Raw genomic sequence first — 17,643 nt, forward strand, 5'->3', positions numbered from 1 at the left:
CCAGAGGTCGTGGTGCATGTATGGGGAAGGGGTGCCCCCTTGGGAATAGAGACAGTCCCCCACTCCCGGGGATCCCCCAGCCCTCCAAGCCCAGGCTGCCTGGCCAGTGCTTGAGCCACTGCGCCACCTAGTGGAGCATTGGGGTAACCACCGGGGGAATTTTGGGGTCTTGGCTCCAGCAAGCAGCCAGGCCAACCCCAGCCCCCCGGCCAGGAGAGACCTGGGCAGGCCAATGGCACCAGCTCAGAGCGCTCCCCCCGCTGGCCTGCCCTGACGGGAGGAGGCATTAGAAATTTGTTTCTGGGTCTGGGCCTTGCCACAGCGCCCCACAGGGCGGGAGGGGTGGCATTATATGGAGTATATGTCATATATAATGTCATATAATATCAGGGTTGGAAGGGACCTCAGGAGGTCATCTAGTTCAACCCCCTGCTCAAAGCAGGGCCAATCCCCAATTTTTGCCCCAGATCCCTAAATGGCCCCCTCAAGGATTGAACTCACAACCCTAGGTTTAGCAGGCCAATGCTCAAACCACTGAGCTATCCCTCCCCGCTAGTTCCAGAGCATTGCCTGGTGACTCTGTGACACCCTGCAGCACCCCAAGGCTGAGGGGAACCCCCCTGAAGCCTCCATTAAGCCACATGGGGAAGGGATCTGACCCCCTGGAGGCCTCCTGGGGTCACGAGAGCACCACATGCCCCCCAAGGGAGAGCCAGCCCCAGGATGGGCAGCTTGGGATCTGCCCTGGGCACTGCCTGGGCCCTGGCCTGCACGACATGCCACTCCCGGGGCACAGAGAATTCACGCTGGAGCAGAAGGCGTTAACTCAGGCAGCTCCCAGACTCTTTATTAGACAGTTTGCAGATGATCTAAAGCAGGTTCAGAAGCAGCCAGCGCCCCAGAGGAAGGGGGAGCCCCCACCAGGGAGTCCCTCCCCACACAGCCAGGCAGCGTCCCTGTGAATGGCTCTGGCGGTGCCGAATCTCCCAGGACAAGTTCCGGCACGCACCCACTCTCACCTGTGCTCCCTGCCCAGACGCAGCCGCTCCCCTGGGGTGCGCCCAGCCACACCCAGTGTTCGGAGTCCCCAGCACCCAGGGGCTCTCGGGGCCCAATTCCCAGGGGATTGGCAGGTCCAGCCGAGGGGATGGCGCCCTGGCAGGGTGTGGGCAGGCGAGGGGCTTTGGGCAAAGACCCAGGAACAGCGTCCACAGCACAGACCGTAACAGGCCAAGACTCCAGCAGCCCATGGCAAGTTCTGATCCAGCTCTGCAGCGTCCCCGAGCTGGCGGGCAGGGCACCTCCGTGAGGGAGGCGGGAGGAGCCCAGAAAGAGATCCCAGCGCTTGGGACCTTTCAGAGTCAGCGACGGAGGGGACATGGGGGGCCATGCCAGCGACGCAGGGACCAGGAACCCTGAGTCCAACAGGCAGCGACGGACGGGAGGTTCCTGAGGCCAGGCAGCCCACACACAGGGAGCAGTATCCGTCTCACGCTAGATGTCCTGGAGATGCCCAGCGGGGGGTGGGGGAGCTGGCCTGGGGGAGGGAGGAAAGAGGAAATGTGAAACAGATAAGTGGTGGGGGGGGGCGGTGTCTGCCTTAGTCACCCCCAAAAAGTCCCAGCTCAGCCCACCCCCTAGTGCCAGCGAGCGAGACGCCCCCGGAGCCATGTCTGCAGCCAGCACTCACCTGGAGGGCAGCACCATGACATGGGGGACGTAGGAGGGCACAGGGGACAGCTCAGGCCTGGAGATGAGGGGCCCAGTGGGGTCCGAGGGCAGCAGCCTCCTGGGCAGGGGTGGCTTGGCAGGGCCTGGAGGCTGCGGAGAGACACCAGGGCGAGTTACTGAGGAGGGCCCATGTCCTGGGGCCCCGTGCAGGCCCCCCACCCCCCGCCATGCCCTGCACATCCCTCGGGGGGAGACGAGGTCGATCCCCCCCACCCCACACGGGCAGCCTGGCACCTGCTTGGCCCCACAGCCAGACGTCCCTCCCCACACACAGACCGCGCCACCGTCACCATCACCCCGCGTGGCGCCCGCCGGCGCCGTTACCTGAGTGCCTTTCAGCACAGGGTCTGCAGGCAGCGGGCGCGTGGGGGGGGGCGGCCTGTCCCGCAGCAAGGCCTGGGCAGAGAGACAATGAAACAAACACAGCGCCCCACGCTGGCGGCTGCTGGGGGTCCGCACAGACCCCTGGGGAGGAGGCAGGTCCTGCCTGCCCCAGCTGGGGGGAGATGTGAGCCCAGCACTGGGTCGGGGCTCCAGGGACAGAGTGGGGCCAGGGCTGCCCTGCGGGGAGACCAACGCCATGGGCTGGAGCTTCAATCTCCCCACCCAGGGGCAGCCCCAAGGGAAGGAGCTGCAATGCCAGGGGGCCCGTGGGAGCTGCCAGCCTAATGCACCACCCGTGGCCAGGCATGAGAGCCTAGGGCAGGGCGCGCGGGGCCCCTGGGCGGGGGTGTGTGGGTCAGGCTTGGGGGAGACTTTGGGGCAAAGGCCACACGTTGGGTGCTTGCTCCGTCCCATGGCAGCACCCAGGACCCCACAGCCCGGCACAGGGGGTTCCTGGCCCATGGGGCTACACCCCGCCCCCACATTGGGGTTGGGGAAGAGAGACTTATGGGTGACGTGGGGTGGTGGGATGGGGCAGCCCCCCAGACCCTGCGGGCGCCAGTTTCACACTCAGGCCCTGCTCTCCGCTGCTGCTCTGACCCCATCACCCCCCCGTGCACGGGAGGGGAGGCAGAGCCAAGCCCTGGAGCCCAGCCACGTGGGGGCAGAGACCCGGTCAGCCGGGTGCCCGCTGGGAGGACATGCAGTGACAGGCATGCAGGAGCCTCTGCGGGGGGGTTAGAACAGCTGCTGCCCTGGGCCCCCATCCGCGCCGGGCAGGGCCCAAGGACGTTACCTGGGATTCCTTGGGAAGCGGGTCAGGCGGGAGAGGCTTGGAAGGCGGGTCGGGCCTGGCCCAGCCGTGGGGAAGGGGCTGCAGAGAGAAGAGGAGGAGAAAGCGGCAGCCGGGGGGGGGGGGGGGGTTGTCAGTGAGATGGGCAGGGGGGTGTAAGAGAGACCAGGATGGGGGGGGTAGGAGATGGGCCGGGGGACCATGCAGGCGGGGGTCAGTCGGTCAGTCAGTGGCCATGCAGCATGCGGAGAGTCAACGCACAGGACAGACGCCCGCCCGCCTGCCCACGACCCCCAAGGCAGAGCAGATTGCCCCCCCCCCCACCCCCAGCGCAGGCTCCACTCGCAAGGACCCCCCCAAGATCCCAAGAGGCCGCAGCCCATGGACAGGAGCCCCCCACACCAGCGTCAGGGGGCCCTGGGCTGAGGCACTGCCCTGTACCAGGCTGCTCCCCGGGCGGGAGGCCCTTTCCTTTTGGGGGGATGCACAGCACATGATGGCTTCAGGCCTGGTCCCCACTCCTTGGGGGCCGATCCCTCCCCTCACACTGGGGCTGGCCCAAGGCTCCACATAGCAATCGGACCCCACCACCCGAGAGCCCCTCGCCCAGCGGCATCCACTGCCCACTCCCCTCCCTCCCTCCCTCCGCCTGGCAGCGTCGGAGGGGGCGTAGTGCCGGGATCCGCATCCCAAGCCTTGTGGCCGGGCCAAGAATGGTCAGCAAGCGAAGTCCTGCTGTATCCCTAACCCACAGATCACCTCCAGCCCCACAGCAGCCCTATACTGGGGCCAGCAACTCCTGCTGCCCCCCCATCCCGCTCCCCGCGGCACGCCCCCCGCCCCACTCCATCACCGCCCCGGGGCCAGCCCCGACGGCCAGGGGAGAGCGCCCCCTGCTGGCCCCCGCCCCCCATCACCGCCCCGGGGCCAGCCCCGACAGCCAGGGGAGAGCACCCCCTGCTGCCCCCCGCCCCCCCATCACCGCCCCGGGGCCAGCCCCGACGGCCAGGGGAGAGCGCCCCCTGCTGCCCCCCGCCCCCCATCACCGCCCCGGGGCCAGCCCCGACGGCCAGGGGAGAGCGCCCCCTGCTGCCCCCCGCCCCCCATCACCGCCCCGGGGCCAGCCCCGACGGCCAGGGGAGAGCGCCCCCTGCTGCCCCCCGCCCCCCATCACCGCCCCGGGGCCAGCCCCGACGGCCAGGGGAGAGCGCCCCCTGCTGCCCCCCGCCCCCCATCACCGCCCTGGGGCCAGCCCTGACGGCCAGGGGAGAGCGCCCCCTGCTGGCCCCGCCCCACGGCGCAGGGTGTGACTTGCCGCGCTGGTGCGAGGGGCAGCTGAAGTGGCACCGCCGTTCCCCACACCCCCCCCGGCCGCAGCCCGAACGCCCAGCGCAGCCCGGCATGCGCAGGGCTGACACGCTGCCCGGAGGGAGCTCACCGCATACACGCAGGCATGAAATGCAACCACTCGGCTGCTCATTCTGGGGGGGGTTAGACCTCCCGTTCCCCCCCCCGGCCGTGTCGGGAGCCCGACTCTCCCAAGTGCCCCCCAGGGCCAGCATGGCCCGGGGAGACCCCCTACTTGAGCACCTGCCGTCCGCCAGAGGGGCTGTCTTGGTAACGGTGGCAGACCCCATCCCCGGGCCATGGCATTGTCCATGGCGACGGGACCCCGGCCCCACAGCCCATCCCCCGTGGCCCCCCACCCCAGCCCTGGTGCCCCAGCAGGCATGAGCAAAGGCCTGTGGGGCCCCAGGGAGGGCGGGGGGCACCCCGGGGTGGGGTGGGGGGCACTATGCTGACTCCACCCTGGCACTCACCTTACTGGTGGGCATCACCTGCAGCTCGGTGCTCTGGGGCCGCGGGTGCCCGGGCTGGGGCTGGTTGGAGCCTGGCGGCCCCGGCTGAGAGATCCTGGGGAGGGAACATGTCTCAGCCGCCCCCAGGGCAGGGTCCCCCCACTTCACACATATCCCCGCCCCCAGGGTTAACCCTTCAGCCGCCCATTCCCTGCCATGGGGGGGAGGGGCAAGGCTGCACACACAGGGGTGGGTCAGTGGATTGCCCGGGGGTGGAAGTCAGGACTCCTGGGTTCAATTCCCGGCTGTGGTCCTGACCCCTCTCTGGGCAGGGTGGGGCTGGGAGCCGGCGGAGGCGTCCAAGTCTCTGGCCAGGCTGGAGCCAGGTTCCAAGCTATGCAGGGCGGGCATCAGCACCCACCCCAACCAGGGCAGCCCCAGGCGGTCCCCAGGAGTGCCCAGCCCTCGTGTCCCCAATTCCCCAGCCCAGGGGCAGGCAGGACCCCCACAGGAGAGCAGGGCGTCATCTCCCTGGGGCAAGCTGCCCCCAGCATGGCAGGCCCATGGTGACCAGCCACCCCACTGCGTGTGCTGCTGTGGCCACACCCCCAACCTCCTTGGGGGGCCGATCCCCAGCCCCCGGCCAGCCCCCCACGCTCCCAACTGCCAGGCCCCACGGAGCTGGGCATGGGAGACTGGACAGTGCTCAGCGACCAGCAGAGACAGAGGGATTCCCTGTTCAGAGCCTGGGGGGCAGGGGACGGACAGATGGACACAACCCTCTGGGCAAGTGACTCAGAGCCCCCCCTACAGTGAGGGGAACCCATGACGCTCCCCCCTCTATCCACCGGGGCCCGTGGGGCACGGCACGGCCATGGGGAAATGCCAAGTGAGCCCAGCGTCCAGCCCTCCGCAGCGACGTTACCCGTTCGGGTCGGCCGAGACGCCTGCGCTGAGCAATTGCGCCTGGGTGCTGCAGGGAGAACAGAGTCAGGGTCGCAGCCCGGGCCCAGAGCGTACCCATGGGCCCCGTGGGGAAGCTCTGCCCAGAGCACGTTACCTGTACTGGCAGCTGGTGCCCTTGCCTAGCTGGCAGAGGTGCCGGTGCAGGCCGGCACGCTTGGCGTAGCAAAGCCCCAGAGCGAGGGCCAGGATCAGGGCGGCCAGGATCAGCAGGGTGGTGGGGAGCGCGCTGCCCCCTGGCAGGAGAACAGCCGGTTAGTGTCCCTGGCAGCAAAGCCCCCCACCCCCACCGGCGCACAAAGCCCCATTCTTCTCAAGCCCCACGCAGCTGGGGGGGGGCCCTGCATGCACCGTGTGTGCCTGGCTTGGCCCTCTGGTGCCACCAACCCCACCCCAGGGGAGCCAGGTCTGAGGCCCTGCCCCGCCCTGCCGGACGCCTGGGTTCCAACCTCGTCAGTGTCAGAAACACCGCAATAAGCCCTGCCCCCCATGCCCTGCCCTGCCCTCCCCCAGCCCCCTCACCTTGCTCCAGGCCCCCGGGGCCACTGTCCACGCTGCCCCCGGCCCCCGGGCTGTTGCAGGCGGGGGCAGCCCAGCCCGCCTCACAGTGGCAGTGACCCTTGTTGTTGCAGACCTGAGGGGAGACATGGAGCCTCCTCACTGACAGGCTCTCAGCAAAGGGACAGCACAGTCCCCCCCCGTCCACCCCGACCTGCTGCCCCGCTCACCCCGTGCCCGTGGCATTTGCTCCGACACTCCTGCACCCCCAGCTCGGAGACGTCCCGGCACTGGCCACTGCTGCACACCTGCCCAGAGAGAGGGGGAATCAAGAGAGAGAAGGGGGGGTCCTGGCCCAGCAACCCCCTCCCCACTTGGCTCCTGCACCTGCTCCTTCCCTGTGCCCCAGGGCGCCCCCCCAGCTCACCTTCCCAGGGCCACAGGCCGTGCCTGGCAGTACCATGGCCAGGTCGCTCACATCCTCGCGCGGGGGCAGAGGGGTCCCGCGGCAACCGGGTGCTGCCCCATCCTGCCGTGCGCCCTGGGCTCTGCCCCCCTGGCACTGCAGCCTCCCGCAGCCAGCGTCCCTGCACGGGCAGACAGGGGTCAGGAGGATGGACCGACAGGGTGGGGGGCAGGAGACAGATGGGTGGTGTACGGGGGCACTCACTGCTGGGCACAGGGGACGTAGGTGCTGTTGGGGTGCTGCCCGCAGTGCCCGTGCTCATCCCCCCTGGCGTTCAGGGAGGCCATGCAGACGTCGGAGACGGGGCCCGAACCTGCATGGGACAGAGAACCGTGATCACCACCGGGGGCCTCGGCACCCACACAGCTCCCTAGCCCCCCTGGGGTGCTGATTCCCAGCAGCCCTCCAGAGCCCCCCCAGCTGTGCACTCCCCCACTCAGCTCCACGGCACCCCGTCCTCCCCTCCCACAGACCCCTGCCCCTTACCTGGGCCCCACAGCTCCTGGCACTGGCCCTGGTAGGTGGTGCAGGTCCCCCCGTAGCAGTAGGCCTGGCCTCCGGCGCAGGGTTGCCCATCCTGCAGGTACGTGTTGCGGGGGCAGCGTGGGGACAGCCCGTCGCAGAACTCAGGGAGGTCGCATTCACCACGGGGCTCCCGGCACAGGGAGCCGGCCCCTCGCAGCTGGGGATCAGAGAGCATCAGAACGGCAGGGGTGGGGGGCCTGCCCTGAGGGACGAGGGGGACCCCTGGCACACCAAAGGGCCCAAGCTGGGGGCACAGCGCCAACCCCACAGAGCGGTGAGCCCCCCTTGCAGTAAAACCAGCTGTCGTGTGGGACGGTGCCCAAAGCCTGAGTAAACCCAACAGCTCCCGCCAGGTCTGTCTGTGACCCGTCCGCAACGGCCGTTCCTGAGCACCTGCTCCAGGGGCTCCCGAGCCGTTTAACGGTTTGCTCCAGGCTCTTTCCAGCCAGCGAGGTCAGTAACGCCCTGGGCCCCACGTTTGCCCTCTCCGCCCTCTGGGGGCTCTCGACAAGAAACACCAGTGGGTCTGTGATTGCTTCAGCTCGTTCTGGCAGCAGCCTGGGCCGCATCATATCAGCCTGCCCCGGGATTCCAGCGATCGTAGCCCGTTACATAGAACCCCGCTGTTAATATTATTGTGCCGACATTTGGTCCTTGCACCCCCAGAAAGTGAATACGTGGAGCCCAGGACTGGGGTAGCAGGGGCTGTGGGTCAGGAGTGAGGGGCACTGGCAGAGCTTGGGGGGGAGCCCAGGGCTGGGGTAGCAGGGGGCTGTGGGTCAGGAGTGAGGGGCACCGGCAGGGCCCTTCCCACTCACCTTGCAGTCCTGGCAGCAGGTATCCCCCTTGGCGCACTCAGCTCCGGTGGCCAGCTGGCAGGTGCTGGCATTGCAGCAGGGGTCAGCGCACTCCTGTGGGGCAGAGGGGCAGCAGTGAGCGGGGCCCTGGGGTCGGCGGGGGGGAGCTGTCATGGAGTCCCCGGGTGATGCTCTGGAACTGCTCCCCATGAAGCTGTGACGAAGTGGGACTGTTCTTAATGTTTCCTCCGAATAGTGTGGGGTGCCTCAGTTTCCCCTAGGCAGTTCTTAAGTATCTAGGTGGTGGGGTAAGGGTGTATGATCCTTGCAGAGCCCTAGAGGGCAGGTGTGCGCAGGGGTCTGGACACAGAGTCTGGACACAGACTCACTGTGGGAAGCGCACGGAGGGGCAGAGGAGGCTGAATGCTCTGAGGTCAGACCGGGAAGGTGGAAGCTGTGTGAGCTGTGTGTCCTGAAGACAGGCTGCTCACAGAAAGGAGACTGCCCCAGAGTCCTGACTGGCTTCATGGGGAGCAGTTCCAGAGCATCGCCCAGGGACTCCGTGACAACTGGTGGCAGCGGTGGGATGTACTGCACCCCGTGGATGGCGCTTCCTGCAGTAAGTGACTGGGGAGCAGTAACACGAAGGGGGATCGCTGAGGACCAGGCCTGCTGAAGGCTCAGAGAGGAGCGGTTTCGGGGGGTGGTTAACCCCTGGGAGTGTGTGACCAGCGAGAAGGACTGTGCAGTAATGGGGTCCCCCTGGGGACTGCGGGTAGCAGTTTCAGGGGCGGAGGAGCCTGCGGCTTGGCCCTGGGAGAGAGAAGGACTTTTGCAGTAACAGGGTTCCCCTGGGGATTGCAGCGAGCGGTCCAAGGGGTGGTCTGCCGCTCGACTCTGGCAAAGAGGGGGTGACCTTGAGAAGGGCTGGCACACTAGGGGTTCTCCCTGGAAACCGTGGGGAGCTGAGAGTACACAGGCCTGTGAGTACACAACAACTTGGGAAGAGCGAAGTGATGGCCTGTCACCATCTCCTTAAGAAGGACATTGTAACCCTGTGCAGAAAGGAAGGGTTGCGCATTGGAAAGTTCACCAAAGCAGAGTTAATCGTGCAGCTGGAGGAGGATGACCACCCTAAGGAACAGATTCCTGACCCCAAATGGGGCTATTGCAGGATCTGGGAGCAGGGAACTCCCTGGAGTGGGAGCCAGGCATGCCCAAGACTCCAGTCCCCAACCAGACGAGGGTCTTCACGATCGGGTTCCCCATCCGGGGATCGGAGATGGATGGGATTGGAGCTGAGTCCGAGAGAGCAAGAGGACTGTGAGAGACAGCGAGAGCCCGAGAAAGAGCTGCAGCAGCAGCATGAACTGGCGGTGGGGAAGTGGAGAGGCCTAGGGGACCCCCCAGGGGTGAGTGGGGATAGACCCCGGGGGCCCAGTTCCGCAGGGAACCTCGAGACTAAATTGTTGCCCCTGGTTAAGGGGGGGGGGATGTGGATGCTCACCTCACTGCCTTTGAGCAGGCTGGCGATTTGAACCAGGGGGACCCTGCGGAAAAGCCCCGGTGTCTAGTTCCCTTGCTGGGTCCCAAGACCATAGACTCCATCAGCCCGATGTGTGGGGAGGTGGACAGGCTCCCACTCCTGACCCCAACCTATATGTGTGACGAAGTGGGACTGTTCTTAATGTTTCCTCTGAATAGTGTGGGGGTGCCTCAGTTTCCCCTAGGCAGTTCTTAAGTATCTAGGTGGTGGGGTAAGGGTGTATGATCATTGCAGAGCCCTAGAGGGCAGGTGTGCGCAGAAGTCTGGACACAGAGAATGGCCGACACCCTGTTTCCTGGCAACTGATGGCCTGGGCCCTTCCCCCCTGCAAGGTGAGAGCTAAAGGGTTGGAGAACAAAGGAATCAGGTGACCTCCTGGCCCCGGAAAGGAACAAAGCCCAGAGGAGGAGGGGCTGGAGGGAGTTTCAGTTTGGGGCTGGCTGGGACATGGAGTGAAGGGCAGATGTTGTTGTCTGGCTCACTGCCCCCCAAAATGGACCCTGCTGAGGGGTCCTGTTCTCTGCACCTGCAAGCTCTGTTTTAGACCATGTTCCTCTCATCTAATAAACCTCTGTTTTACTGGCTGGCTGAGAGTCACGTCTGACTGCGAAGTTGGGGTGCAGGACCCTCTGGCTTCCCCAGGACCCCGCCTGGGTGGACTGGCTGTGGGAAGCGCACGGAGGGGCAGAGGATGCTGAATGCTCCGAGGTCAGACCCAGGAAGGTGGAAGCTGTGTGAGCTGTGTGTCCTGCAGACAGGCTGCTCACAGGAAGGTGACTGCCCAAGGAGGGCACCTGCTTCCTTTGTTCTCCAACCCTTTACTCTCACCTTGCAGGGGGAAGGGCCAGGCCATCAGTTGCCAGGAGACAGAGTGTCAGCCATTTATGTACCCTGGCCCTTTGCTCTGCAACAATTACACCCCCTTATCCCACCCCCTAGAGACTTAAGAACTGCCTAGGGGAAACTGAGGCACCCCTACGGTATTCAGAGGAAACATTAAGAACAGTCCCACATCATCACAGGAGCAGACATCCCCTCATGCACGTGCCCCCTCCCCTCCCCTCTCACCTCCCGCAGGCCGCAGTCGCACGTCTCGTCCTTCTCCACCAGCCGGTTCCCACAGCGCGGGCGCACGGCCAGGCTCTCGGGCTCGGGCACGTTGAAGAGGCACCAGCCCTGGCCCCGGCGCAGGCTCCGCTCCACGTCCTGCTGGCTGCAGCTGCTGAAGCTCAGACCGGGCATCAGCCTGCGGAGGGGAGCCCGTGAGTGCGGGGGGGCAGGGACCGGGGACCCTCCTGCCCCTCGCCCCCCCCATCCCGCGGCACCCCCAGACTCACCCCGTGGGCGGCGCCATGATGCAGCTCCGCTCCTGGTAGGGGCCGACGCAGTCACACTGGCGCCCGGCCCCGTCGTGGCTCATGCCCAGGTTGTGGCCCAGCTGGTGAGCCACGGTGGAGGCCACGACCAGGACGCTGACCGAGTGATCCTGCGCGGAGAGGCCGGGTCAGAGCGGGCTGGGGCAGGGGCAGGGGCAGAGGCAGGGGGAGGGGTTGGGGGAGAGGCAGCTACTGACCACGCTGACCCCGCCCGATCGTGCGGCCGAGCACATGGAGGCCTGGGACGCCATCCCCACCGCCGCCCCCTCCAGCGGGGTCCCCCTGCAAGAGACAGCGAGCGTTAGGGGGCCGGAGCCGAGATCCCAGCCGCACGCCCGGCATCGGACAGGTTCCAGCCTGGCCCCCCCCCGGTCCCCGCACTCACGTGAGCAGCTGGGCGTTGTCGTGCGGGAGCCGGGGCAGCAGCTCCTTCTGCCTCCACTGCAGGAAGCGCTCCAGCGTGGCCTGGGCGCTGGGCCCCACGGCGATGGGGTCCCCCTGGTTCCACACTTCCACAGCCAGCAGCGCCACGCGGATGCCCAGGGGCTGATAGAACTGGGGGGAAGCTGGGGTTAGAGATGCTGGCCGGGCAGCGGGGGCCAGACCAGCCACCGATGGCACCACTGCCCGCACCAGGGCCGTCCAGACTGGGCGTCGGGCTGGGACAGCAGGGGTTGCAGGGCGGGAGGGAGGGGCACTGGATGGGATAACTGGGGCTGTGGGTCAGGAGGAAGACGACACAGAGCTGGGATAACTGGGGCTGTGGGGTGGGAGGGAGGGGAACTGGCAGAGCCGGGGGGGGGGGGAAGAAGAGGGCATCCCAGGGCCACTAGTGACCCACCGTGTCCACCTGGTTGGCGATCTCCAGCATCCGGGTCTGGATCCGTTCCATGTTGGGGTAATTCTGGAACTGCAGGGGGGAGACAAGGTGTCATGGGGGGACGGAGCCACCACAGGGCCCAGGAGAGTGAGGCAGGTCCCCCCCCGCCCCCCGAGCACAGCCAGGAGTCACTCACCTCTGCATGGTCCACCACCATCACCAACTCCACGAACGGCTGCTCTGGGGCTGCCTCCCGCTTCCCCTGGGGAGAAGAGCGAGCCAGTGAGGGGGGCGGGGGGGGGGGCGAACACATGGACACAAGAGCCAGGACCGGGGCGGGGGGGCAGCGGGGGTTGTAACCCGAGGGGTCCCACAGATGAGGGAGGGCAGGAAGCAGTGGCCCAGGCAATAGCTCCCCCCATCCCAGAGACAAACGAGACTTGTCTGGGGTCACAGCTTCCCCCCCCCACCTCCCAATTCCCCTCCCCCACCTACCCTGTGCGTCTCCTGTTCCAGCAGCGGCTGCGTGTGGTTGGGGGGGCCCAGCCCACACTCCCGCCGTCCCAGTCGCATGTCCCGGGGCCTGTAGGCCAGGTGCCTCCCGCGGGGCCCCTGGGGGTCCGGCTCCAGGCCGTAGCTCCTGTTCTCCGAGGCCACGAGGACGCCGCTAGGAGGGGAGGGGGAGACGGGGCGTTAGCTGGGCGGCAGGGACGGGGTTAATCCTCAGGGCGGATCACAAGAGAGGCAGGGGTCAGGAGCTCAGCCAAACCGCAGCCCCTGCTGGGGAGTGGGGTGTCACGGAGTGTGGGGGAGTCCGGGCCCTGCACCCCTCTTGCTGGCTGAGAGTCGCGGTGAATCCCAGGCAGTAACACGGAAGGTTTATTGGACAATAGGAACACAGTCTCAAACAGAGCTTGTGGGTACCCCCAGGACCCCTCAGTCACGTCCTTCTGGGGGAGCAGGGAGCTTAGACCCCAGTCCTGAGGTTCCCTGCGTTCCACCACCCAGCCCCAAACTGAAACTAAACCCACCCAGCAGGTTCCCTCCTGCAGCCTGTGTCCACATTCCCAGGCAGAGGGGTCACCTCCCCGTCCCCCTCCTGGCTCAGGTGACAGGCTCTCAGGTCTCCCAGTGAAACTCCCCTGCCACATTCCCAGGTCAACACCCTGCCCCCCGCCCCCGCTGCATCCCATCTCTCCCCCCTTCGAGACTGAACTGAGCGGGGTCACTCTGACCAATGACCTGGGGAAGTTCAGGGTCCACTATCATGTTGGCACTTCCCTTCACATGGACCACGTCCATGTCAGGAGCCTGCTCCTGCAGGATTATTTCATCTGGTGCAGCCAGGTCAGGGGAGAGGGGTCGGTGTAGATGGTGAAGTGTCGCCCGAAGAGATGGGGCTCTAGTTTCTTGAGGGCCCACACCATGGCCAGGCACTCCTTCTCGATGGCCGTGTAGTGTTGCTCCCGGGGTGGCAACTTCTTGCTCAGGTACACGATGGGGTGTCTCTCCCCCTTTTCATCCTCCTGCATTAACACCGCCCCCAGTCCCGTGTCTGAGTCGTTGGTGAACACCATAAAGGGCTTGTCAAAGTCTGGGTTTGCCAGAATTGGGCCACCGTCCAGAGCCTCTTTCAGCGCCCAGAGACACTCCTGGCACTGCTCGGTCCAGACCACCTTGTCTGGCTTCCCCTTCTTGCATAGCTCAGTGATGGGGGTGGCTATGGCGCTAAAGTGGGGCACAAATCTTCGGTAGTATCCTGCCATCCCAATAAAGGCTTGGACCTGCTTTTTGGTGTGGGGAGCGGGCCAATCTCTGATCACCTCCACCTTAGCTGGTTCCAGATTTAGGAGGCCGCTCCCCACCCGATGGCCCAGGTAAGATACTTCCGCCATCCCCACCTTGCACTTCTCCGCTTTTACAGTCAGCCCAGCCCCCTGGAGTCGGTCCAGCACTTGTCTAACCTGGGACACATGGTCCTCCCAGGTCTGGCTAAAGACACAGATGTCATCAAAATACGCCACGGCAAAACTCTCCATCCCCCTCAGTAGCTGGTCCACCAGGCGCTGGAAGATGGCCGACGCTCCCTTGAGGCCGAAAGGCAGGGTCAGGAACTCATAGAGCCCCAGAGGGGTGATAAAGGCCGATTTCAGCCGGGCATCTGCATCCAGCAGCGCTTGCCAGTAGCCCTTTGTAAGGTCCATGGCGGTAAGGTACGGAGCTCCTCCCAGCTTGTCTAGGAGCTCGTCCGGCCTGGGCATGGGGTAGGCATCAGATACAGTGATGGCATTGAGCATCCGATAGTCCACACAGAACTGGATCGACCCATCCTTTTTGGGGACCAGCACCACCGGCAAGGCCCAAGGGTTGGCAGATGGCTGGATCACCCCCAAAGCCAGCATGTCCTGGACCTCTCTTTCCAGGTCCTGAGCAGTTTTCCCTGTGACTCAGAAGTGGGAGCATCTTATCGGCAGGTGCGACCCTGTCTGCACCCGGTGGACAGTCAGATTAGTGCGTCCAGGCTGGCTGGAAAACACCTGTCGGTAGGGATGCAGCACCCCCCTGACCTCAGCTTGCTGGGCAGGGGTTAGCTGATCCGAGAGGGGAATTGTTTCCAGGGGGGAACCAGCTCTGGTCCCAGGGAATCGATCTACTAAAGGGTCATCTCCCTGCTCCTCCCACTGTCCACGCACGGCCAACACCACATTCCCCCTGGCATAATATGGCTTCATCATATTTACATGGTACACCCGGCGGTGGTGCGCCCAGTTCGACAGCTCCACCACATAGTTTACCTCGTTTAGCTGCTTGACAACCTTGAAAGGGCCCTCCCAGGCGGCCTGTAGTTTATTCTTTCTCACGGGGATGAGAACCATCACCGGATCCCCGGTGGCGTAGGCACGGGCCCGCGCCGTGTGGTCATACCAGACCTTCTGCTTCCTCTGGGCTCTGGCCAGATTCTCCCTGGCCAGGCCCATGAGTTCAGCCAGTCTCTCTCGGAAGATCAGGACATACTCCACCACTGACTCTCCATCGGGAGTGGCCTTCCCCTCCCACTTGTCTCTCATCAGGTCCAGGGGGCCCCTCAGCCTCCTTCCATATAACAGTTCGAAAGGCAAAAATCCGGTAGACTCCTGGGGCACCTCCCTGTACGCAAACAGCAGGTGAGGCAAGTACTTGTCCCAATCCTGTGGGTGCTGGTGCATAAAGGTTTTCAGCATCATCTTTAGCATCCCATTGAACCTCTTCACCTGTCCACCAGACAGGCACTCTCTCCGCAGGGACAGTCCCGCGCCCACACTGCAAACCGAGAACCGGGAGTCCAGAGCCTCCAGCCCCCCAGAGGAGCTGGCCTGGGGTATTCTCCCCTCCTGAGCAGGTGGTAAGCTGGCAGCCCGCCTTGCCTGGGCCATCTGCCCCTTGTGCAGCTGGGTCCCTACCCAGTTAACCCTGGGTGGGTTGGGTCTGCTCAGTCAGTCCCTGAGCCTCTGGCCACAGCGATAGCAGCTCATGTCACTTTGGTCCCCTTGAGCGGGTCGGATAGTCTTGACTCCAAGTGTTCCCTTTGGGAGGGGGTTCTCCATATTTTCCCGCTGGGAGGTCCCTTGACGACTCTCTCTCTGCATCGGGGGGGGGGCCTGTTCTTTTGGGATTCCTCCCTGCTACTCCTAGACCGACTGTTCGCAAACTCGTCGGCCAGCTGCCCTGCGTGCTGGGGGTTCTCTAGCTTTTAGTCAACCAACCACAGCCTCAGGTCGGACGGGCACTGTTCATACAGTTGCTCCAGTACGATTAGGTCCAGCAGGTCCTCTTTAGCTTGGGCCCCAGCTGTCCACTTGCGGGCATACCCCTGCATCCGGTTGACCAGTTGTAGGTAGGTGATCTCAGGCGTTTTATGCTGACTCCAGAACCTTTCCCGGTACATCTCAGGGGTCAGCCCAAACTCAAGGAGCAGGGCCTGTTTGAACAGTTCGTAGTCCCCTGCCTCCGCCCCTGTCATTCGGCTGTACACCTCCACGGCTTTGGGGTCCAGTAAGGGGGTGAGAAACTGGAGCCTGTTGGAGGGTCAACCCTGTGCAGCTCGCAGGCATTCTCAAAGGCCGTCAGGAAGCTATCTATGTCCTCCCCCTCCTTACGCTGGGCCAGGAAGCACTTATCAAAGCTCCTTGCAGCCTTGGGTCCCCCCTCACTCACCGCAGCCGGGGCCCCACTGCTCCTCAGCCTGGCCAGCTCCAGTTCATGCTGTCTTTGTTTCTCCTTCTCCTGAGGTTCCCTCTCCTTCTCCTCCTGCTCATGTTGACGTTGCTTCTCCTCATGTTGACGTTACTTCTCATGATCCTCCAGCTCCCTCATTTTCATCTCCCTCTCCCATTCCAGCCGCCTCCGCTCCAGGGATGGGGAGCTCCGCCGGGAGGATCCCTGCTGGCTGCCGGGGTCAGGGTGCCCTTGGTATTCGCTGGGCTTCCCCCAACCCCTCCCCCAGCCCTAGGTAGGAAGGGTCTTGGGATGTCCTCAGCAGCAGTCTGACCCCTCCCAGCCCGGTCAGGCCCCAGGGCCCACGCTGCGTCCGCTGGGCGGCTTCCCTCAGGGACAGGGATCGGGTCATCCAAGCGATCCCTCTCCTCCAACTGGGCAATCAGCTGTTCCTTGGTGGACCTCCCGATGCGCAGCCCCCTCTGCCTGCACAGCTCCACCAGGTCGCTCTTCAGGCGTTTAGCGTACATCTCCCTGCTGGCCACTCGCAGGCCGGGCAGCTTTCCACGGTTTCCAGGAAAAGCCCCTCGTGTGCCAGCCCTTCTTGAGGTCACCACGTCTTTGCCAGGGTCGAGCTGCAGACTCCTCTGCCCCTGGGACTGCTCGCTGCAATCCCGCGGGGGACCCTGTTACTGCAAAAGTCCTTCTCTCTGGTCACACACTCCCAGGGGTTAACCGCCCCCTGAAACCGTCTCTCTGAGCCTTCAGCACTCCTGGTCCCCATCAATCCCCCTTCATTTTACTGCTCCCCAGTCACTTACAGCAGGAAGCGCCATCCAAGGGGTGCAGTAAATCCCACCGCTACCACCAGCTGTCACGGAGTGTGGGGGAGTCCAGGGCCTGCACCCCTTTCCCTGAGATTCACCATTACTCTCAGGCAGCCAGTAAAACAGAAGCTTTGTTGGACAATAGGAACAAAGTCTAAAACAGAACTTGTGGGTACAACCAGGACCCCTCAGTCAAGTCCTTCTGGGGGGCAGAGAGCTTAGACCCCAGCCCTGGGGTTCCCTGCATTCCTCCACCCAGCCCAAAACTGAAACCAAACCCAGCGCAGCAGGCTCTCTCTTGCAGCTTTTGTCCAGTTTCCTGGGCAGAGGTGTTACCTTCCCCCTCCCCCTCCTGGCTCAGGTTACAGGCTCTCAGGTCTCCCATCCCCAATGAGAAAAGGAGGACTTGTGGCACCTTAGAGACTAACCAATTTATTTGAGCATGAGCTTTCGTGAGCTACAGCTCACTTCATCGGATGCATACCGTGAAAAGTGTAGAAGATCTTTTTATACACACACAAAGCATGAAAAAATACCTCCTCCCACCCCGCTCTCCTGCTGGTAATAGCTTATCTAAAGTGATCACTCTCCTTACAATGTGTATGATAATCAAGTTGGGCCATTTCCAGCACAAATCCAGGTTTTCTCACCCCCCCTCCCTCACACAAACCCACTCTCCAATGTGATCTATGCCATCATGTGCCAGCAATGCCCCTCTGCCATTTACATTGGTCAAACTGGACAGTCTCTACGTAAAAGAATAAATGGACACAAATCAGATGTCAAGAATTATAACATTCATAAACCAGTCGGAGAATACTTCAATCTCTCTGGTCACGCAATCACCGACATGAAGGTCACTATCTTACAACAAAAAAACTTCAAATCCAGACTCCAGCGAGAAACTGCTGAATTGGAATTCAT

At 64.2% G+C, this 17,643-nt stretch overlaps 1 protein-coding gene across 9 annotated transcripts in view; it reads right to left on the minus strand.

Moving 5' to 3' along the window:
* Positions 1-821: 821 nt before the first annotated feature.
* ADAM15 (ADAM metallopeptidase domain 15) overlaps positions 822-17,643 on the minus strand; it is a 30,465-nt gene continuing 13,643 nt past the window's right edge. Inside the window, exons 6-25 of one of the 9 annotated variants that reach the window (XM_073322880.2) lie at positions 12,194-12,365; positions 11,895-11,960; positions 11,729-11,788; positions 11,264-11,433; positions 11,076-11,160; positions 10,840-10,988; positions 10,571-10,748; positions 7,978-8,070; positions 7,121-7,316; positions 6,839-6,947; positions 6,596-6,755; positions 6,399-6,476; positions 6,193-6,304; positions 5,768-5,906; positions 5,633-5,680; positions 4,729-4,822; positions 2,912-2,989; positions 2,056-2,127; positions 1,691-1,821; positions 1,393-1,537 (exon numbers count right to left, since the gene is read on the minus strand). In XM_073322880.2, coding sequence (XP_073178981.1) covers positions 1,495-1,537; positions 1,691-1,821; positions 2,056-2,127; positions 2,912-2,989; positions 4,729-4,822; positions 5,633-5,680; positions 5,768-5,906; positions 6,193-6,304; positions 6,399-6,476; positions 6,596-6,755; positions 6,839-6,947; positions 7,121-7,316; positions 7,978-8,070; positions 10,571-10,748; positions 10,840-10,988; positions 11,076-11,160; positions 11,264-11,433; positions 11,729-11,788; positions 11,895-11,960; positions 12,194-12,365 — 2,233 coding nt within the window. In that variant the 3' untranslated portion in view covers positions 1,393-1,494. Of the gene's footprint in view, positions 1,538-1,690; positions 1,822-2,055; positions 2,128-2,911; positions 2,990-4,728; positions 4,823-5,632; positions 5,681-5,767; positions 5,907-6,192; positions 6,305-6,398; positions 6,477-6,595; positions 6,756-6,838; positions 6,948-7,120; positions 7,317-7,977; positions 8,071-10,570; positions 10,749-10,839; positions 10,989-11,075; positions 11,161-11,263; positions 11,434-11,719; positions 11,789-11,894; positions 11,961-12,193; positions 12,366-17,643 lie in introns of those variants that run through there. The other 8 variants (XM_073322879.1, XM_073322883.1, XM_073322882.1 and 5 more) reach the window with 8 other exon arrangements.

The sequence above is a fragment of the Lepidochelys kempii genome, chromosome 24 (assembly GCF_965140285.1).
Source record: "Lepidochelys kempii isolate rLepKem1 chromosome 24, rLepKem1.hap1, whole genome shotgun sequence".
Classification (NCBI taxonomy): Eukaryota; Metazoa; Chordata; order Testudines; family Cheloniidae; genus Lepidochelys; species Lepidochelys kempii.